The sequence below is a fragment of the Labrus mixtus genome, chromosome 1, assembly GCF_963584025.1.
Source record: "Labrus mixtus chromosome 1, fLabMix1.1, whole genome shotgun sequence".
Taxonomy (NCBI): domain Eukaryota; kingdom Metazoa; phylum Chordata; class Actinopteri; order Labriformes; family Labridae; genus Labrus; species Labrus mixtus.
In genome coordinates this window covers 12,485,346-12,508,281 of record NC_083612.1, presented here as the reverse complement: position 1 = coordinate 12,508,281, position 22,936 = coordinate 12,485,346, and the positions used below count along the sequence as shown (strand labels likewise).

Below are 22,936 nucleotides of genomic sequence, written 5' to 3'. Positions count from 1 at the left end.
AATGTTCTGAGTACTTTTAGGATCATCGGGAATTAGACTTATTACAAAATGTTTGAAATAAATGTACTATTGTATTTCTTCAATGGCCCACATGTATGTTGCATAAAGGATATTTATATGAATACTGATCAAGGTGCTGCTTTGCTCTTTACTGATCATTTCCTGTCATCACACAAGCTCTGCACTCCCTTAGCGTGCTACAATCGACACTGCAAGTAAAAAAGATTTTTCACGGTGTGTGCTTTTGCATAATGAAGCAAAAACCAAAAACAGCAGATAAGACGACATTAGATTGCGTGTTTGCATGCAAACTAGTGGCCTGGTTTGGTGTTGAACTTTGATCCTGTTCAGAACATTTTTTAACGTATAAAATCATTTTCCTGATAATCTTTGTGCAGGTGTTTCTTCTTTAAATCAACATTCAGCCACTGTGAATAATTCCATGATATGTTGAGTCTCTCTATGTAATTAACAAAATATGACAAGAGCAGAAAAATAAGTTACCCAATGACCCTCTTTAATTCCAGCCTGCAGAGTGACATGAATTTTCCTTTCACCCCCCCTTGTGTTTTACAGACTCACTTCTATGTTACCTGAGTTGTCAGTGCACCTGTGAACATGGTTGACAAGGGCTTGATTTCTTGAGGGAACGCTGGGGGAAATGTTCATCTCAATATTTAGCATTGTTTGTATCAGGCTGTAAACATGTTGAATTCTTACAGGAGAACATTTTGATAAAGGGCCTAATGGGGATTAACTTCCATGTTTAAGGCAGCCTCAAGTGGCCATTTGAGGAACTGCAGCTTTGGTGTTTAAAATACAGGGAATGAGTTTTGTGCTCAAAATTTGGTGTGGGAGGACAACCAGTCACTTGGCCTCAAGTATAATCACCCAAGTGCTGTAACTAAACCTCCTCTCCTGGCAGACAATATTTAAAAAAAACAAACAAGATAAGGTGTTAAAGCCATTATTGTAGTTTCCATTCGTATATCAACATTTCAAACCTCTGATCAAATCGGGATTCAGGTGAGCACACAAACACACTCATTATGTTGATTTGTGGTGTAATTATAGAAATGAGTTTGTCACACAGTTAGTCAGAGGCTTGTCTAGGTTAAGATGTTGAATGGGAACTCTCTGTGCCTGTTTTTACGACTTGATCGCCCCTCTCCAAGCAAAAGACTTCATCCCCACTACCTTTTAAGGTAAGCAGAGGCAGCAGACGCAGAAACAGACTAGCATGACTGCAGGAACATTTTTAACTCTGGTGAAAACAACAAGTGAAAATGATGAGAACAGCCCATCTAAACAAACTACAATTTCAAATAAATAACCACTGATAATCATAACAAACTGTTTCTGTGGTGTTTATTTGAGACATACGTCTCTTCAATCCGGTGGGAAGAAAACCTTGCATCATCCAGGCTTCACTTCTTCTTGTATCAGCTGGATAATATCTTGTTTTCATGCTTTTACTTTGAATTTATGAGTGACAGAGAAAGGTTTGATGTTTTCCAGATACTACTATGAGAATTCAATCTCTTATCTGATGTTAAACAGGAAACTGTCCAAAGTTGTTACCATGCAAAAAAAATCCCCCAAAATCATCTGCATGCCACTGTACCATATTATAGCACAAGACCTATTATTATGTGCCAGCAGAAACAGTAGCTTCATATACCTCTCCATAATTGGTCACATCAGCAGAACGACTTGTAATTATTGTTTACTGCAGCTCGACTCCATTTATGGTGAACTGTCTTGATCTGGTGCTGAGCAGTGAGTCTGTAATCTCAAAGATTTGTGGGGCTGCTCACAAAATTACTGTCATGGATGAAAAGATTATTTAATAACTCCTGATTCCCAATAAGGTCAGGATTTCACACACCAGTGCGTGGCCCGATAGCCTTAAATAAGAGTTTGAAAGTAAGCGGCATGGTCAGCAGGAGAGGTTTCTTTTAAATGAAGCGACTCACTACTGCTGTTGAGATGTGCTGCAGTCTGAGGGAAGGAGACTCTGTTCAGGATCCCAAAGTCTACACTCCTGTAGGGTTTGAGTTTTTATGGATTTGGGTCTCAAGCGGTCTGAGAGTCTGAACTGAGGTCTGCAGTTTTTACTTCGTAAATGGGAATAACACTTGGAGCCACATGTGTCCCTCTTAATATTATAAAGAGCCAGAGGCTTGTTATTAAGAAGTAATATCACACCCGAGGGAGTGCTGTTGTATGAGCACATCAAGTCTTTAAAAGCTAAATTGCCCCTATGAGAAGTTTTTAGCTGTTTTTTAGAACAGCCTGAAATGAATACTGAAACTTCTTTATGAGCTACAAAAGCAAACAGAGCCATTAGCATGAAGGTCCATTATTTCTTTAAAGTTACTTTAAATGCCTGAAACGGCAGTGGTGGGCTAAGTATCACGGCAGCACGCAGCATGAACAGCCTCTTGTTTCATTTTCTAAAACAGTGACACCTAATGGGCGATAATTTTGAATGTTAAAAAAAGCAGGGTGAGATTTTTGCCACAAAAAATCTGCAATAAGACACAAGTCACTACTTTGTCGGCAGGGGCTTTAATAATTAACACAAAAGTTCGAAGCTTGATCCAAAGGCAGCTGGACTTGGTTAACTGTTAAACAAAGCTAGACATTTAAGGATCATCCTCTGTGGATCATTAGTATTAGCATTGAGCTTGACTTTCTAGCTATTTCCACCAGTTACTTAAGAAATGATGAAGCCTTTCGGAGGAGAGCTGAAACATCTTCAAGATCTTCAACCAAGTCCAGCTGCCTTTGGATCAAGCTTCAAATTTCCCATGACCTGGATGACTGAGAACCTGCACAGACAAACCAAAGGTTCCTCCAGGAGCCTGAAATAATAATGAATGACTAACTAAAGTTTTATTCACATTTATTTTGTTTCTGTCTTTCTTTATGCTTTTTCAAACGTTTGGCCCTTTGCCTTTATTAGATAGGACAGCTGAAGACTGACAGGTAAATGTGGGGAAGAGTGACTGGGGGATGACATGCAGCAAACACTTGCCGTCTGGGCGTCGAACCAGCAACCAGTGGAACGAGGACTGTAGCCTCTGTACATGGGACGCCTGCTTTACCAACAGAGCTGCACCCCAAAGCTTGCTTTTGAAGCATTTCATAAAACTATTATTTGCTCTCAACCAGCAAAGGAAACTAGATCTCTGAGAAATCACATTTGAAGTATTTCCTAACAATGAGAAACCTTTAAGAGTTTTAAAGGAATTTGAAACTAAGGGTGTGACAGCACAGATCACTATCAATCTGCATAATCAACGTTTTTGATAAAAATTTGCAGGATCTATAAACAGTGTAGGATTTTTACGACATTCTAGGCTTGTGCAGTAACATGGCCACGAATATCAAGGAGGAAATTGATGACAAGAGTGGAAATTCTAAGATAAAAATAGACACACGGGCCAAGTACTGTATCAAAACAACAAAATGTACGCATTACGCAACAGTATCATGAAGGCCTGCGCTTGAACGTTCACTGGCAGGAGCGCAACATGCTGTAAATCATGTTCTCTAAACCATCTCTTGGACTTGCTGCCAGTGATACGTGGCTAAAACTCTCCGGATCAGTGACTGGATCGAGATCAAAGGCTTTGAACTGGAATCAAGTCTCATGTCATTTTTAGCCTCGAATGCTAACTGCTGTTTTTCTCCTCTGGGACTGAAGGTAGAGATGGGATGTTGATTGTGTTGCAGAGACACTCCCACTCGTTCCTGTTTGTTTCATCCCCCACTCTTTCTCTCTTTTCCTTCCTCCTCTATTGCCTCCTCCTGCTCCTCCTCCAGCACGAGCAGCAGGATAACATACCGCCTGCCTCGTGTTTGGATAAGTTAATGCTGAGATGTCAGCCTCCATTCTGATGTATACCACCTGCCTTGGCCTCCAGCTGACCTCGTACTCCAGCTCCCACAGCAGAGACATTCCTGTGCTTTTCTGGGGCTGTGTTTACACTGCTGCTCTCCCTATCTGCCTCATCACAGCGGACAGTGCAGGGCCTCTAATCCAGACTCTTCCTAATAAGCTTGTGTTGTTCTGCAGGAGCATGTAATGTTTGCTGGCAAAAGCCTGAGACATCACCCAGTGGAAGAGTTTTAGTTCAAGGCTATATGAAGTTTAGGACACCAGTGTTAAACTGGGAAACTGGATAGAAGTGGGGGATTCAGTGAACCGGACATCTCACCCTCAGGAGGGGAGGCCTGCGAACGGCTCAAGTCATTCAGATGCCAAGATCCTCCCACTCAACACTGTAAGGGCTCATGTGAACACCATGACCTCACCGCGGCTGCCCTTTCAAAGAATTAGCCCTGTTGATTTACAAGTTTAAGATCCTAAGCAAAAGATTGACGTCAAATAAAAAAAAAAAAAGTTTTTATTTCGGGAGGCTGGCCAACTCTTTTATCTTGGATGTGACTCAAATAACTAAATTTCTAATGGGGCACACCACTTACACAGTCTGCAAATAGAAACTTGGCAAGGAAAAGTGCTTTTCTTCTACTGTAAGTTAGTTATATAAAGGGAGACATGTTATTCTGCCACCAGCGCTCAGGCTCAGTTAATCATGCGGTTGCTATGAAACTGGTTTGGTTTAGGGGGAGTTGTGCATGATGTTTAGGAAATAGAAATAGACATTTTATTTTGAAGTACGTTAATATGGAATAAGATTTGTCCATAGGAAGTGAAAGTTTGAAAAATGTGTAACTACAAACTAACATAAAAAGATAGAATGACAGTGTTAATCTCTTTAATACAAGTCTAAATAAGAAAGAAAAACAGTATGACAAACAATCAATCTAATGAACCAATTATGTAACAGAGGCCTCTAGTGCCCGCTGAGAAAAACAAGAGAGAGCCATGAGTTCATCTGTACTTTTAGTTTAGAAATCTGTGAGAACAGATTCATAATCTCTGCCTGCTGATTTGCAATCTGTGGGCACGGTTTCAAAAGCTGTGGGAACAAATTTTGTAAACTGTGGCCACTATTAAAAAAAACATGATTTATTTTTTCAGAGAACAAAGAATGGCCCTTTATCACGAGGGCCACATCCACCAGGTAAATCAAATGAGTCCGTATTTATGGTGAGTTTTCATGCTACATAGTGTTTCACATTTCTTTTTTATAGCTTCACATGTTCACTTTATTTATTATGCTTTTCACTCTCAAACCAACCGTACAGTTTGAGGAAAGCAGTGACTTTGCTAACGTTGTTCTCTGAATAAAGACATTGTGTTTACAAAACCGTGCCCACAGATTGCTAAATCAGCGAGCATGGACGCTCTGTGTGTAAGGAGGAGAGCACGGATGATGGGATGACTACAGAGGGGGCGACATTAATGATCAATTAAACTTAAGAATTTACAATAAACAGTGGTTGTATGTATAATAAATTATGAGATGATAGGATGAATAAATAAACATGACTATATTGCATGGAAGTTGTAATATGTCACAATGAAAGTTTGAATACATGGAATAAAAAAAATGACTATATGGAAAAGAAATGAACCAAACGTGAATATATAGAAAGTCAGAATATAAACATTTTGACTGCAAATCCAAATATTCAATTCAACATTCAATATAACTATATTACTATGAGGCTATCAAGTCAAAGCTTTCTGAACTTGTAATACTGTAATCACGCATAATATAACAGGGGACATGTCTGGTTATAGGTCATTAGTGATACATTATACTGCTTGAAATGTTGCCAGTAAATATTGAGTGTCACATATTGATTAATAGGAAAAACTAAACTCAGCATTGTTTTAGGGAATGTTTTTGCTTTAACAAACTGAGTCTGAGTTAAAACTACAATTCAACATGAATTAGAAAAGATGGCTTTCTAAATTGAGTTCATTTTCTGGAATTTTAAAGGCTTTGAGATCTCATTGTGCATGAAGATAACATGTTTACATTTATTTAAATCTGATCACTTACATTTTAAGCCATCAGCCAAAAAGACTGAGATCCTAAACCTCTGCTGACCGACACAGTTAGGGTTGAATCAGCCTCCTCTGGATATTCTGTCACTAAGTTAGATTGGTTTAGTTATTGGTGCGATACAATAACTTTGGTGAGGTTGACACTGGACCATGAAAACTAAAAAATCCTGATGTGTCGCCACATTTTACCGGCACTACCTAACAGAGCTTGTGTCACTGCAGTAAGTGCACTACAGCATGAACAGCAGCTGGTTTCAGTCCAGTTGTGACCACCTACTTTGTGTCTCACTTAAGTACCTATTAGTGATCGCACATAACAGACACTTCTGTCACATTGACCACCTGCTCTTTAACAAAACTCAGCTGATATTTTAAATCCCCATCTCCAATGCTGCTGTTGGAATATGCAAAATGTTGACTTAATCATTACCCATGACATAACATACTTGCTAAGTGATCTATGTAAAACGTCTTAATGTGGACAAAAAAAGTTTTACTTAAATGTCAAAATATGAAGATATGTTGTGTCATTGTCTTAACCTTAAGTCCGCATGAGTGAGTCTCTACTGAGCAGCTACTGTTCGGGGTTTCTTGGTCATTGATTGGATCCAATTTAACTACTGAAACCAAAATACATATCATTTAATTGATATAGTTTGTGGTTCTAGTAGTGCACAATTCAAAACTGAAAGCACATTTTCTTTCCAAATATAGCAGAATATCATCCTGAAGAGAAACATCACCGGTTAACAGCATCACCACCTAGTGGTCAATAGAAGACATTACACCTAAAATGGAGATGCAGACAGGTGATGCAAACTGTAATTGTTAATATGTAAATTGTATGTATGCTTGCTTGTGTGTTACTTTGCATTTGTGTCAGGACCTCCTTGAAGACGAGATGATGCATCTGAAGGGTTAATGCATTCAAATTCAAACTGAGCCTGTCACTTGTACAATCTCTGGCCTGGCAGCACAAGAAGCCGTGAACAGCATGGCTCAATGAGGCGCTGTTTAACCGAAAAGCAGTGTCATCTGGTTACAGTACATTTCTTGTAAAGACTTCTAATGTGTTTAATAGCAAAACTTAATGAATTCAGTTCAATGTATTCATTTTGGGTCATGTTTTAATTTATTGTAATTGATCAACTTGTAAATAACTCATGTAATTGGATTAAATTCATAAAACCACAATCTATTTTGAAAATGACCCACAACTGCATGTATTTACCTCTTGCCTACTTTGTATTGTTTCTGATCTTATTCAACTTGTCGGATGATTAAATAATGTCTTTTACTTGTAAGAACTGTGTAAGAATAAGTGAAATGTGTAATAAGTCGATTGAGAGTCAGAACGTTACATGAATCGGAAAAAAAGGTCTCGAGAGTTGACTCGTTTTTCTTTTTAAAATGTGTTCAATAGTTGTCATAAGAAAAACAAACCCTGCTTTGCTGCTCAACATACAGTATGTGCATTAACAGGAGTAATAGCGCCACCATCTGGCAAAAACAAAACACTTACTCCGCATACACTCAATATACACAGCAAAATGGAAAATTTGCCTGATTTTGAATAACAAAACTTCTAGGGAGAAAAAAGTAAATTTGATTTTGCCAACTTAATTTAACAAAATATATGATTATGTCCAACCTAAACATAAATAAGAGATAAGCTCTTTAAAAATCTGTTTTAACTCTGTAAGTGTTAATAAAATGATTTCGTTTAATTTATCAAAAAGTTATAGACAAGAACGTGTTCATTTATTTCCAATTTTTAATGTAAAATACAAAACAATACAAGACTTGCTGACATGAGGGGAAAGAATAATTTTGCTCATTTGTCTTTCTCTTTCTGCTCCTTCTCTTTCTTGTCCTTCTCAGCCTTGGCCTCCTCAGCCTCGTGCTTCTTGATGAGCTCCTCCACCTCTTTCTGTTTCAGCACTTTGATTTTTGTTTTCCCGTCTTCTCGTGTCAGGGTGGCAATTTCCACTGAAACAGTCGAAGCAAAATAACATTGTGTTATACTAGTATAAATGAAGCGATTGCATCTAAAACATCTTTAGCAACAAGGTAGGAAACACATTCTGTCCACAATACCTGTTATAATACCTTTGAATGAAAGTCAAACTAGAAGCTTGTACTGAAAATAAGTGCTGAAGTTTTCTTTGATCCGATTCTGAGGCCTGATGTTATAGTTCTTTAAGTCTGCAACTTTATATTACTTACTTTCCACAATTCTTATTTTCATTTCACATGCATTAAATAACAAAAAGATGGAATGAGAGCATTTCAAACTCACCTTTCTCTGCTGAGAGTTTGCTGACATCCATGGTTTTGTTGAGGACTTTGACAGCCAAAGCCAGAGCAGAGGACAGAGTCATTTCTCCCTCTTTGTAGTCCTGTTTCAACATGGACACTGCAGACTGACGCAAAAGAGGTCAACAAATCAAACAGGGAGGAAGTATAGGAGGAATTAAGCACAATATATAGTCACATTTATTGCAGCAACTTCTGGTTCTTTACTAAAAACAGCTCTGGTATCTGTAATGTAAGATACCAGTAACTACTGACATTCAGAAAATACATTAATAAACCAACAGCGTTGGCTAAAGTATGCAATGTTTATGTGTTACAAAAAAAAAAGTTTTACAAGCAGATCCAAAACAACTGTTGACAAACTAAGTACATCTTCTGAATAACTCTAAGCTAAGTATTCAGGACTAATAAAAACTGAATGGTATATCTGTTAAGATCATATTACTGACTATCATCATCAGGGTCATTTCAGACTTACAGCACTGTTGTTCCCGATACAGGTTGCCTTCCAGCCTCCATAGTTGCCGCTGGGGTCACTCTGGTACAACTGGAAGCCGTAGTGTTTGTCCCAGCCCATGTAGAGCAGAGAAACACCAAACGGTCTCTTCCCTGTTTAGACAAACCATTGAGCTGTTAGAGAATGTCGAAATCTGTTTGTGAGTTCTTTTGTAGGTATTTCACCAATAAATCATTTGATAAATATGTTTTTGGGCAGATGTCTTTAAACATACATATTGCATTTTTAAAGACGGACAAAATGTTGATCCCAAGGATAAGTTAAATTAGTCTGCTTGAATCTTTCATGAAGGCATACAAATACTCATCATACCTCCGAACTGTGTGTACGCCTGCTTGATGTCACACAGTGCTGTCACCAACTGCTCGCATGGAATTGGCTCTTGGTACTGCAATAAATATCTGAAGAGAAATTTTGTGGGTCAATGGCTGGAGGTGACTGTGTTGCAATGGTAGAAACTAAAGTACAAACATTGAGAAAAGCTTAAAATGAGGATCAGGCATCTAGCATCACCACTGGTTGGCAATTTTCCTCTGGAACTCACCTCTGTGCAATTAGCCGCAGCTCATTTGTCAGTACATTAGCATCTGATGTGATCCCAGCAACACTGCAGGCCAAGTCTCTGAAAAAATGAATGTTCACACACATATGAGCCCTTGCGAAAGGGGTGAGTTAGTCAGCATGATAAAAATGAGTCAAGTTCAGTTCACTCACTCGTTGAGTTTGTAGATCTTCTCAGAGAAGAAAACCTCGTCAAGAAGTTTGTGGATGTTGCGCCTCTCTGCCGCTAAAAGCACTCCATCCTTAGCTAGAATCCCCAGACAGGTTCCAGCGTGACCGATCGCTTCCATAGCATACTCCACCTGATACAGGCGTCCTGCAAAATTTAAACACAACAATTATTCTGATTACAATGTTACAATTCACTTAGCAGACGCTTTTATCCAAAGCGACGTGCATCAGAGAGTAAGTACAACAGTAATCCAGTCATACACCGCCACCAACGCAGCGGGAGCAATTCAGGGTTAAGTGTCTTGCCCAAGGACACATCGGACATGTTGCTCAGCTGGGGATCAAACCCTCAACCTTTCGGTCAAGAGGCGACGACTCTACCAACTGAGCCACAGCCGCCCGATTATTCTTTGCAAAGGGCGTCTATAATCCACAATATGAGACACAAAGTAGCTGTCATGCCCTCTGTGTTGTTCTCCGATGTGCGGGCGTCTGCGCGGTCTATTTTATTTTTTAATGATGATTGAAATGGATTAAAATAAGCTGTAAAGTCAGTAAAGTAGCTGTCATGTTCTGTGTTTTTCTCTGATGTGCAGACGCGGACTTGACTGCGCGTCTCTTTTTCTCTCTCTCTCGTCCGCCTGTTTGTAAACTGAGCACGCTTCATAATAACATAAAGCGTACATGTGTTGTATTACGACGTTATGAACAAGAGGTAATCGTGCTTAGGCACGGATAGTCCTGTGTAGTGTGACCGCGGGCCGCGCCGGCCAGCGTGGGAATGGCGCTGCGGGGGGGCAATCGTGCTTGGTTACAGCACGGTACGGATGGCCAGTGTGACCACGCCCTAAGAGTTCTTATCATGGGCAAAAACGAATATTCTTTCTTATGGTACCAAATTTGTGTCAAAGTTGCATAATGTACTAAACCCTAATTAAAATGTAATGTTGATAAAACAGTTACCTTGTCTCAATATTATAGTAAAATAGTATCTTACCCTCAGGAGAAAATATGGTTGTTCTGGAGTCATATCTTCGAGACTAAACAACAAAGGAAAAAAATATTGTTAAATAAGCAGAAGCATGCAATAAATATTAATAATAATAATAATAATATTGATAATAATAATATATTGATAATAATAATATTGATAATATTGATAATAATAATAAAAAATAATATTGATAATAATAATAATAATAATAATAATAATATATTTATATTAAATTTATATTTCAGTAAAAAAACTACTCACCATGTTTCAGTGTAAATATCCTGCAAAATAAAACATAAACATGAAAAGTCATGGCAGCAGAATTTAACCGGTAAACAAACATTTATATTGATATGAGTTGGAGTCTTTATTATACAGAAGTCAATATCAAAATGCGAACAATATATTTGGCAATAACTGTGTGCACACGTTTACTCACAAATGCGATTAAAAAACACTTTTATATCATGCCTCAGTATCTGACAGCGAGCTAACCAGCTAGCCAGCTAACTTCAGGGAAGAATGAATCTGCAATATATGGAGAAGCTAGCTCGTTAGCATGCTGGCTAACTCGTCCACAATACAGAAGCTCTCTCTGGCTTCAAACAGACCGTGTACTCGAAAACTGTGGTTTGCTGACAAAATACTGGTTTTAACAGCGACATATTAATATGTAACTTTAAGTGTAATGGTCTTACTTTGCGTTATTCTCCACAGGCTGAGCAGTTCACTACTTTCAGTTTTGATGTTTCCTCAACACACACCGTGATGCTCCGGCAGTGACGTCACTGTTCAACACCGCCACCTGTCTGTGGGAGGACCGATCAGCGTTTCTTCTTCTTCTTCTTCTTCTTTGGATTTTAATGGCAGCTGGCATCCAAAAAGTTGCATTACTGCCATCTGCTGGATTTAATTATTACTCACATTCCTAAATCCTCCTCAATTTCTGTTTTTAATTTCAATTTAATTTAATTTCAATTTCTGGATTTAATTATTACTCACATTCCTAAATAAACCTGTTCTCAAGAGATATTTATCAAATACTTTTGAAATCTCTTCTTACGAGTCCCTCTCTCTCCATTTCTGACATCATGTTATGTCTATGTGCTACATACTTTCTACATTTAATAACTACATGTTCATTCTGCTAGATTGCATATCTCACAAAGACCGGATGAATGTTTTCCAATGATATGTAGAGTGCTGTTTAAATTACTGTGACCAAGTCTTAACCTGGACATTACGACCTCCTCTCTTCTGTTGCTCCCTCTGTATTTTACTTTATCTATTTCCCTCTGAATTGAGTATAAATGTCTTCCCTTTGTCTGATTGTTCCAATATTGTTGCCATTCCTACGATCAGCATTTTTTTTAATTCAATATATTTTATTGAGCAAGTAAATCGGACATACATTCAACAATATATTTCAGACTCGTTTTTATAGTTTTTACAATTGTGCATGTAACCCGGATGTTATTTGAAGCTCAGATATATTGATAGGCACAGAGGTAATATTTAAATAAGGTAGTTAAAAAATAAAGTGCAATAACATGCAATGTAAAGAACAGAGAAACAAACAGAGAAACAAACAGAAAAACCCACCCACCCACCCACGACCCTTAGAGACCTTCACTCTTCAACCATCTCAGGTGTTGTGCAGTGTGTGCTATAGGACGAGGACTGTTGTATTCGGCCAGCAGTTTGCAAGATACGATACAAGGGGTTTCCAGGTTTTATTGAATTGTTGAAGTCTGTCCTTCAGAACATATCTTATCCTTTCCAAATGGAGAGTGTTAGTTAGATTTTCTAACCACATTTTAGAGGTCGGAACAGTTGCGCTTTTCCACAAAGTAAGAACTAATTTTTAAAGACAATAAGAGAGAAAGTGATCAGCCTTTTAATTACAATATCACATTCGTTCATGTCACCTCCCGGGCTCCGTAGTAACCATAGACCGTATAGACATAGTAGAAAATAAATAAAAATGCACATAAACAAGAGGAAGTTACACACACCAGAGCTCATGTTTTTTATATTTCAAGCATTTCTTAGTCATTCAACAACCTTTAACAGAATCAGAATCAGCATTATTGGCCAGGTATGCTTAAACACACACTTTTACTTGGGTAAACTGTGCTCTCTTTGTACAAAGGTATAACATTAAATATCAACAATAAACACAAAAAATAAACATATAAGCAAAGACTAATATCTACAAGGTTATATAAGATACTAGTGCAGTGGTGAGTAGTGCAAAAGATGCTGAAGTAAACATGAGTTTACTTTACTTATGTCTTATTAACTTTTTTGTTGGTAATGTTAGATATATAAGTCCCAGTTCATTAATAAAGTGAAGGAAAGTTGGTTGGGATCCAATGCTTTTTTTTCCTCATGAATATGGAGTTTCCAAAAAAACAACAAGTGTGTAAGATACAACATTTAATTTCCCATCTGTTCTGGGTTAAAGTACAACAGTATTATCAATGAAATAACACGTAGGCTACCTCTCCTGTAGACGAGGATGAGTCATGAATTTGATGAATGCTGTATACATATATAGAGTAATATATCATTTATCTACGGTCTGTTGTTAGATGACCATAGTCATTGGACAACTACGTTTTACTCTGCCGTTATTTAACTGATGTATATGTTTGATTTTTATTTTTATTTTTTAATAATTTTATCCATTTTTCCTGTTTTCTTGAGCTGCTGTAATACAAAAAATAATAATAAATCAATAAAGTTTATCTTTATCTTTACATGTAAAAAAAAGGAGAACAAAAAAAAGGAAAAAAAGCACTACTGAAGCAAAAATAGAGTTTGACAAAGCACATCAGTGAAGACACACAAAAGGAAACAAGCACGTCATTCAATTTTTAAAAAGGAAAGAGGATTGATTGAAATGTTTTGTCACTATACGCTCCAGTCCGATAGGTGGCGCTAATGTACCTTTAAGCTTGTTTGCGAATCAAAGCAAAAGAAGAAGAAGAAAGTAAGAAAACACAGCTGTGTCATTGGTCGGTGTTTGAATGGGAACAGGAAGATATTTCACAGTTAGCTAATGAGGAGCTAACCATCATGTTGATATAATCGTATAAGCTTTAATTCACTGAGTGCCCGGATGTGTCGATCGAGCGCAGACGTGAAGTTTGAAGTCTGATCGATGCGACTGAAATGGCTTCAAAATAATCATCCGAAGAGGTGAGTGTGTGCTAACGCTAAACTCAGGGCTTAGATCAGAGTTAGATAACACAAACATCCACCAAAACCATCATAAAATCACGTGGTGACGGTCTTTATTTACTGAACACCAGGCTGTGTGATGGTGTGACTTACTTTGAATGGATTTAAAAACGTGATTAACCAACAAACACACGACTCTTTCCATTATCTCTCTGCTGGTTTCACACGGTGTCCTCTGACTACAAATCTCGCTTCTTCTTCTTGTTACGACCAAGAAGACGCGAGATCTGTAACAACACGGTCATAACAACGACATTTATCGTCCTTTATTGCAAGCATCTTGCTGTGTATGACCTTTGACCTGTCCAACAAAGACAACTGGTCAATGCTCAAGGAGAAAGGAAAAAGCACAGCCTTCTTTAAGGTTGTATTTACAATGTACTGTCAGAATAAGGATGTAAATAAAGCCATCTTTTCAGGACATTACTTTTCAGAGGGTTTTGTTTTCATCTTTAAGGCAAAGGTCACAAAAGAGGTGGTGTCCTTTCTGTGATCAATGTCAGGATATGCGTTTAGTTAAACCTTTTTGATTCCCTCAGTCTGAACACATTGTTGCTGCTGCAGTTTGGAGAGAAGATATATTAAATACATAAAGGCTGGGGATAAGATGTACACTGAGAAAAACATCTCTGTCACCTGCCAGAGAGAGATGTTTTATATGTGTCTCTGTCACGTTGTGCCAAATCTGATCTTTGAAAAATGATATTGTGGCTTTTTGCCTTTATTTGGATAGTAAAAGCTGAAGAGAGAGACGGTCAATCTGGGGAGATTGTGAAAGGAATAAATGCACCAAAAGGTGTCAGGAACCTGTGGGTTAGCTCAACACTTTCTTGAGTAATATCCAGGTTAAGTAATCCAGTTTTGACAATGATTATTTGTTCTACTTTTTTGCCTTTTAGTAATGATTACTTCAACTTAAGCGAACTGACCTCACCTGTTGTTTCACGCTGTCAGGCAGGAATCATTCTGATGAAGGGGCATCTTCAGCTGGCAGGATGCAGCAGAAAAGGAACATCCAGATCATCGAGTGGGAGGACCTCGACAAAAGGAAGTTCTACTCTTTCGGGGTGTTCATGACAATGACCATCCGGGCCACCGTCTATCCGGCCACACTCATCCGCACTCGGCTTCAGGTGCAGCGGGGGCAGTCCCTCTACAACGGCACCTTCGACGCCTTCTTTAAGATTCTGCGGGCGGAGGGCGTCCGTGGCCTTTATCGCGGCTTCATGGTTAACACCCTCACGCTCATCTCAGGCCAGGCTTACATTACCACCTATGAACTGGTTAGGAAGTACGTCTCCCAGTACTCGGAGGACAACACGGTCAAGTCTCTGGTGGCGGGCGGCGCAGCCTCTCTGGTTGCTCAGAGCATCACCGTTCCCATAGATGTTGTGTCTCAGCAGCTCATGATGCAGGGCCAAGGCGAGCACCTCACCCGCTTTCGTCTGAGTTCTAACACCGAGAAGGGAAAGCCCAAAAAAGTGTTCGGCCAAACCAGGAACATTATGACCCAGATTTTTGCTGCTGATGGTTTCAGGGGCTTCTACAGGGGATATGTGGCTTCTTTACTAACGTATATCCCAAACAGTGCAGTCTGGTGGCCTTTCTATCATTTCTATGCTGGTAAGCAGGATCATTCTTCTGTTTTCTAAACTATAAAGCATTGCACTAATCGCACTTTCTGTGTCTGTATTTGATCAGATTTAGTGAATATAATTGTACCAGTCTGTGCCCTGTGGTTGACCTAGTGTCTGTGTGTGTGATATTCTACAGAGCAGCTCTCTCAGTTGGCTCCCAGTGACTGCCCTCATCTGATTCTACAAGCCACAGCGGGACCTCTGGCTGCTGCGACTGCCTCAACTGTCACCAACCCGATGGATGTGGTCAGAGCCAGAGTACAGGTAACTGTCACTGTGCATTTTAAAACAAGGGCATCATATGATCATTTTGGGGCTGCTGTAATTATCATTCAAATCCCAGTAAAACTTGATCTTGAGAGGTTTTTTTTTTTTGATTATCCAACATTTTAGACACAGCAAGAAGTGTATCTGTAAGTGGCACATGGTTCATGGTGGTTCAAGCATCTCAACTAAATATGATTTTGTTTCTTCTGTCCATGTGGGGAAAGGTTTAGTGTATCAGAGTCTGTTGTGTTTAGTTAGATATTTTTAAATAAGTGATAAAGTAAGAATAAATGGTTAGTCAGCTTCTTTGTGCGTATGCAAATAGTAACAAACTACTATAACACTGGTCTGTAGTTTGCATATTAATACGCCAGGAAACGTTATTCTTTCCCAGGCAGGAAAGCAAAAGTTGTGTTCTGATGACAGATTCTGCATATGTAAACATTTCCCAAGTCAAGTTTTGCATAGAAGAAGAGTCAACCACTTCCATGAATAAATGTTGAATGGAGTGAGGTAGAAAAGATATGCCCCAAAGGTTTAGTGTGGCAACATCTAGTTATATTGTAAAATGCATCTTCACATGTCTACAAAGAGGCAAAGATTTAGTTTGGTTTGTGATTTCAAATAATCCCACAGCATGCACTGCCTGTATGTTTTTGTTTAGGTTGAAGGGAGGACTTCAGTCATGGAGACGTTCAGGCAGCTGATCAAAGAGGAGGGCGCCTGGGGACTGACCAAAGGACTGTCTGCTCGCATCATTTCCTCCACGCCCACCGCCATCGTAATGGTGGTTGGCTACGAGACGCTAAAGAAAGTGAGTTTGAGGCCCGAGCTGGTGGACTCGAGACACTGGTAGAAGAAACCTGGACACACCATATATGGACCACGTGCCATTTTAGACCTCACATTAGACTTAGACGAGAGAGAGAGGTTTGTTTTAAATAACAGCCCAGGGAACAAAATGGAAACACTTTAAACAAACACCTGCGTAATGCTTTACCTAGTGTGTAGTAGTTGAACTTTATTCCAGATTGATTACATAACCATTAACATTCACACCAGACTGAGGCTTGTTTAGTGCAATTGAGTGTTTTGAATGAGATGTTTTCACATGCAGATACAGATGCAGACAAGTTAATGAAACCATAAATTATTCATTTTCAAAAGAAAGGCTGATGGGTAGTAGAGGTGAGAGAAAAAATTAGACTTATGTAAAAATCAAGATCTTACCTTCTGAGATTTTAAATAGATTCATGACTTCCAAAATAGTTGTTTTCTTTTTTTGTGTGTGTGTGGCTAATCAGTCACTCCTTGCTAAGAGATAAAGCTCGCTCTTTAGCTCAGTAGGATGCCAGATGGAGCAACAAGAAATCCAGCCAGTCCCACAGATGACTGGAGTGGATCCTGAAGGATTTACTAATTCATAAATAGACTTTGAATCATGAATCCAGAATAGTTTCGAATCGAAAATAGATTCTGAATCGAATCGTGAACCCAAGAATCAAAATCTAATTGTGAGACACCCAAAGATTCCCAGCCCTAATGAGTAGTATATCTGATTTTTTTAATCAGATGTTAAAAATGAAAAGTGACCACTAATGAACCATTAGAAGTTGGTGGTGGTGTAGGGACTCATGTGTTCTCTGTATTTTCTTCTTTGCCTTGTCACTGCCTCTGTAGACATGGACGCGTTCAGCCAGACAAACATGGAAGAACATTTATTATATAAACATATAAAACATATGTTAGGTTTCTGTGATGAACACCTTGTTGTGTTTGTTGTGTTACTCAAGAGCACATCCTTTTTAACACGATTTGAATTTGATACTAGCTGCTTCTGATTGGGTTACACAAAGCAGAGAAAACAAAGCAGAGCCCATTTTAAGGGAACACAGAGCAAACCGTGCACAGCGTTTGATTGATTGTGATGGAACGCTGCTGTTTGACTGAAGAGTGCTAAACTAGAGCAGGGGAAGAGGGGACAACCTTCAATATTATGTTTGCAAATCGCTACCAACAAATCCTACTCATCTGCCTTTGAACGTATGAAACGAAACCTTCACAATCTCTCTATGCTTTTGAGAAAATAAGATTACTGACACATTTTAAACTCATTTTTTGTGTGCTACTAGTGAGATGGTTATAATAGTAAGCTGTGTTTGCATCCATATGAACTGCTGGCTGTGATCAGAGTTCAGACATGAATGTTCAAACTGTCCCTGTCCTTACACGCTGGCTTCTTTGTCTATCCTGCATTTCCTCTATGTCTGCCTTTTTTAAATCGCTGCCTTCATCGTCTGCTGAAAGTCAAGAGAAGAACATTAGATTATAGAATCGTCGTTTTGTGGCAGCGTCTGTGTTTGTATTTAATTTGCATTTGTCTCGAAACCTTTACAGACAGAATCATAGGAAGGAAAACAGTAAACATACAGTACAATATTCTCCTCTGCACTCCTGTAACATCTGCTGACTGTAGAAGACATTGTGGTGATGGAGCTGGTGAATGAACAGCAGATTTAGTAAACTGGAAGTGTTTTAGTTGCTGAGCTGCTTCTTCAAACCTGAGCGCTGAAGGAGAGCGACGTTACGAAAGCAGGAGTATTGCAGTTTCCCTGTTGTGTCACTAACTGTCTGAGTGCAATAATGTAAATGTTTTATTACCTTCAGCACAAAAATGTGAATGTGTATATTTCCTGTAAATTGTGTGAATAACATGTTGAATGAAATGTGTTGAAGTGAATTTCTTTTCCGGCCCATGTTTCTGGGATTATGACCACTGAAGTATCCAAAGGTGTTGTTATATTCTGTCTGATCTTCCCTGGTCTGACATGCAGAATGTGGCTTTTGAGGAAAGGTTATGCTTTTTAAAATCATATATATATGTATATATCAAGGTAAACATTTAACTTTGATGTAACATGTCACATTTTTGAGATGGGAATCACAGGATGGGCTGTATTGGATGAATAGAGGCAGTTCTGATCTGAACTCAGGTCTAGATGTACTCTGGTACATCGTTTGGATTCATTAGCAGTTCTAACACATTTTCATGCAGTGATACACATACACTTCAATTGTTTTTCCCTTTTACTAAAACCTGTGAGTGGTGTGTGAGAGAAGGGAATCAAACACACTGCTGGAATAAGACTGAACACAGTTGTTGATCATTTTCTTTGCACAGCTCTAAAATCAAAGTGGGATTGTGTGATTTGTCTTCTGTGGTGAATCAGAACCTGACTGACAGAAACGTAACACATTTTGTTTCACACCATGTTTCATCTCTGTGTCCGGTTTGTTCAGTAAATAAAACGTTAAATGGTAAATGGACTTGTGTAGAGCTTTTCTAGTCTTCTGATGATTCAAAGCGCTTTTACACCGCAGGTCACACCTTCACACACTGATGCCAGAGGTTTCCTATGTAAAGTGACCATCAGAAGTAACTAATCCCATTCATACACTGAGGGAGCAGGGGTCAAGTGTTTTGCCCAAGGACACATCGACCTGTGGCTGCAAAATCACATTGGCTTTCTCATTATTTCCATGCAGATAAGTCTACATGCTCTCATTTGTTTCTTGCTCTAAATATTTCTCTAAAATCTATTATATCTAAAAATCTTAATTAGAGATGTTGTGGTGTATCTGAATTAATTGATGCCCATTTGAGAATGTCGGATTACCTGAATCTGGGGTTTGAAGTGAGAAATTAGCATAAAATGTAAGAAAAATGTGAGAAAAGAAACGGCTCAAATGAATCCCAACAAATACATTTTTAAGGAGGATACCATTATGATCATTTCAGTGTTCAAATGTAGGCTGATTAAAATCTATTTTAAGAAGAAAACATGAAGGACTAATTATTTTTTGAGTGTAGCCCTTAGACTTTGTTTCAGTGACAATTACAACAAAGAATCAAAATGAGAAATGATGCTTCATACTTCATCTCTCTTTGGCTTTTCTTTTCCTCATATCTTTTTTTTTTTTTAATCAGCCAACTTCCAGTACAATATTTCTATTTCTGTGAGGAGCTCAAAGGTTGATAGATCTGCTCTCTGTTTACTTTCCTCATATACCAGACAGGTGAGCTGCTAACTAGTCTGGAATACAGTTTAGTCTTTTATTAAGTCTGGTCTTAATCTCAAATACCCTTAAAACACTGATGAAACATGAAACAAACACATTCAATGTTCCAGAAGATTCTTTTGTAAACTTTAACATGAGACCACATCAGATATAACACGGTGGTGGATTCACTTAGAGTAGTTTTATAGTTAGATAATAAATACAGATGGAGATAGAAGGCATGACATGTCCCTGATTTAAAAATATATTACATAAGAACACGAAGAGGCTTTGTGTGAACATGTCAACATTGTGTTCCTGTTGCCCTCAGGGAGTGTGTGTTGTGCTGATAAGGAGGTGTGGGAGGAGGAGAAGATAATGTGTTTTCTTGATGTTCTCGTACATGTGACTGAAGGTGACCTCACGGCGGAGGTCATATCTCATTTAGCTAGTTTGGTAACAGGATGAAAGGATCTACTCGGGTAAGGTCATTTTTAAAGGTCTTTTTTTTTTCTGACAGATTTGGCTGATTGGACCTGAAGTTGTCAGTTTTTATGTCTGTTTTAACATGTTGTTGTATCAGTATTGCTTAGCCAGGGACAAGGACTGCAAATCAGCCATGGCTGGAAGTCCTACGTCGCTTCAGTTGCACTTTAATTTGATGTAACAATGCCTACATGTAATGATTGATAAAAAAAAGAAGTAATCAAACAATCTTTATTTGTAGAGCACCAATATGTAACAAATGTTATCTCAGGACACAGAGAGCAGGTCTGGATGGTACTCTTTGGTATACTCTGTTAACTTGAAGTACAATACTAGTAATGAAGGGGGAGGAGAATCAAATTCTGAGTCTTGTCGCTCATAATTATTCAATTGTTTCTCATTTAATACAGGAAATGTGTCACGTTTTTGTTTTTGATGAACCTGACTTCATATTATCTAATATAAGAAATAATATGTGGGATTCATTTTAATTTTTCCTTTAGGGCAGTTAGGGGAACAAAGTTAAAAGTGGTGAAGAAGTGTTACAAAAACATTCAATTCAAACCTGAACAAATTGCCTCCCTGGGCGTAGCGGCATAAGAATGAAAAAGGAAATATTTAGGGTCAAGAAGAACTTTTTTACATCGTGGACATGTATGTGAATATGACTTTTAATGTTGTGAAAATATCAGCTTATTAAGCTCTGGCAAACAAATCACTGTAAAAGGTCAACGCCAGTCCAGCCCGTGGATAGAACGAACCCTTTTAAAGCCTTAAATAGACCAACCAGCATAACGCCTGCAGTCCTTTGTTTCATAATCAGGACAATAGATGGCAGCAGACTGTTCCCTTACATCCTACATTACCTTTTTAAATGGTCACTTTCCCTTTTGGAAATCAAACCCTGCAGAGACAAATGCTGTGATGAATGAAACAAACAGGGAGGGCGACACGGAGCTGACACTTCATGCTGGATGACGGAGTGCTCCCAGTTCTGCTCTCTACATTAATTATCCCGCCGCGTCTGGAAGGCACTTTGTCAAAAAGATGGATGAGGAGCCGTCAGAGAGGAACAAATCTGACTCGGGCCGGGGTTAGAGGAAGGGCCTCTCATTCTCATGGGGGGTAATAGTGACAGCTGTGTGTGTGTGTGTGTGTGTGTGTGGGGGGGGCGAATAAAAGGTAGGATAGTGAATGGAGAGACAGGAGAATAGTTTTAACAAGACTGTTATGTAATCTTTGTTGCTGCGTTGGCCACGATTTAGAGAATTGGAAGCAGCAAAGGACAAAAAGAAAATCTAATTTAAAATCTAAACTGTATATTTATTGGTCCTGTGTCCCCTGGTTTTAGTACGTTGAACTTTCTGAGCCCCAGCACAATGTGAATGTATACAAATAATATGTTTCCCCTTCATTAAGTCTGTCTTAATACAAGATTCAGATTGCACACATGTAGGCTGAGAGAGTGTTTGGTTGCTCTTCCTTCTCTCTGTCCTGGCTTTGAAATGACCTCCTTCTTATGCGATGATGTTTGGAATATCTTTTGTGATTTCATTTATGTGGGGGATTGATTTACTTGATTTGTGTAGTCACACGGCCAGGGCTTCACATGAACCACTTTATTCAGACAGAAAGTCAACTGTGGATTACTTCCCTTTAACTGGCTTTAGGTGTAAATATCTTCACGGGCATTTTGGAGGAACTGATCAGATTTACACAAGATGTAGGTGTAATGAGTATTGAGTATATTTTGAGAGTTCAAGCATGCAGACTGATCCTTTAAACAGTATTTCTGCCAAACTATCCGAGTAGTGTCAACTGGTGACAACAATGTGTTTCGTGAGTTGGATCTTTTATTCACAATGTTACAAAATGAGAAACAAATCAAATAAAACATGTTTGGGCAACTTGGTCTAGAGAACATTAAATGATGAGATAAGAGGTCATAGTTGTGAGATTAAAGGTCAATAATATGAGAAAGGATACCAAGGTTATGACACAACATTTTAGAAGTAGGAGATAAAAAGGTGATTTAATGAAACAAAAAGCCAGTTTGAGAAGAAAACATATAAAATAACTCATGAATATAAGACAAATGGTCATAACTATTAGATTGAAAATCAAAGTTCATAACTATGAGACAGAAAGTTGTGAGATAAAAAGTATGACTATCTGTTTCATATTTTGGATTTCTTATATCATTTAATGACTTTCAACGAGGTAATTTAAAAAACACATTTAAGTTTGACTGGATTTAACCAGATGTGAATTTCTGGAGGTGCTTTACACTGTCTCTTTAAAAACAGTTTCTATAAACCATGTTTTGAAAAAGAGACACGTCACTTCAGTCTTCTTCTTTTAGTGCTAAAACAGATTTAACCACGAAGGCTTTGAGACTAAACATCTGTTTTAATCCACCATTAATTTTTTTAAATAACCTCACAATGAGATGGTGGAGTAAATGAGACGAGACATGAAGACCAACACGCTGAATTATAAGATAGCAGGATCATGAAAATAAATCTTAAATGAGAATAAAACCATCAAGAATGTGTGTGTGTGCGTGTGTGTGTGTGTGTGGTGTGCGTTTAATTGTGTGGAAGAGGAGGTTGAGATGGAGGGGTTGGGGGAGGGGGGGGAGGGGGTCTGTCGTGTGGGATCACTGATCAAGGGGAGGAGAGAAGAGGGGAGAA

General features: G+C 38.5%; 2 protein-coding genes and 1 long non-coding RNA gene across 4 annotated transcripts; 2 read left to right on the top strand and 1 right to left on the bottom strand.

Annotated features, from left to right (window-relative positions):
- Nucleotides 1-2,665: 2,665 nt before the first annotated feature.
- LOC132954763 (uncharacterized) lies at nucleotides 2,666-5,855 on the top strand. The gene is made up of 2 exons (XR_009665866.1): nucleotides 2,666-2,853; nucleotides 5,054-5,855. It is a non-coding gene; the product is annotated as an uncharacterized LOC132954763 (long non-coding RNA).
- Nucleotides 5,856-7,745: 1,890 nt separating this feature from the next.
- LOC132954682 (proteasome subunit alpha type-4-like) lies at nucleotides 7,746-11,375 on the bottom strand. Its single transcript, XM_061027345.1, has 9 exons — nucleotides 11,247-11,375; nucleotides 10,810-10,829; nucleotides 10,552-10,594; nucleotides 9,537-9,699; nucleotides 9,367-9,444; nucleotides 9,135-9,223; nucleotides 8,784-8,914; nucleotides 8,289-8,412; nucleotides 7,746-7,978 (listed from the first exon to the last, which is right to left on the bottom strand). The coding sequence occupies exons 2-9, from the start codon at nucleotides 10,810-10,812 to the stop codon at nucleotides 7,824-7,826; spliced, it is 786 nt and encodes a 261-aa protein (XP_060883328.1). The 5' UTR covers nucleotides 10,813-10,829; nucleotides 11,247-11,375; the 3' UTR covers nucleotides 7,746-7,823.
- A 2,219-nt stretch (nucleotides 11,376-13,594) lies between these two features.
- LOC132958218 (solute carrier family 25 member 44-like) lies at nucleotides 13,595-19,025 on the top strand. 2 transcript variants are annotated; one of them, XM_061031033.1, is made up of 4 exons: nucleotides 13,595-13,752; nucleotides 14,749-15,417; nucleotides 15,568-15,695; nucleotides 16,363-19,025. In XM_061031033.1, exons 2-4 carry the CDS (start codon nucleotides 14,790-14,792, stop codon nucleotides 16,552-16,554), a joined length of 948 nt encoding a protein of 315 aa, XP_060887016.1. In that variant the 5' UTR covers nucleotides 13,595-13,752; nucleotides 14,749-14,789; the 3' UTR covers nucleotides 16,555-19,025. The 2 variants fall into 2 exon arrangements, with proteins under 2 accessions (XP_060887016.1, XP_060886940.1); XM_061030957.1 differs by having other exon boundaries at nucleotides 13,596-13,752; nucleotides 14,753-15,417.
- The last annotated feature ends 3,911 nt before the right edge of the window (nucleotides 19,026-22,936 follow it).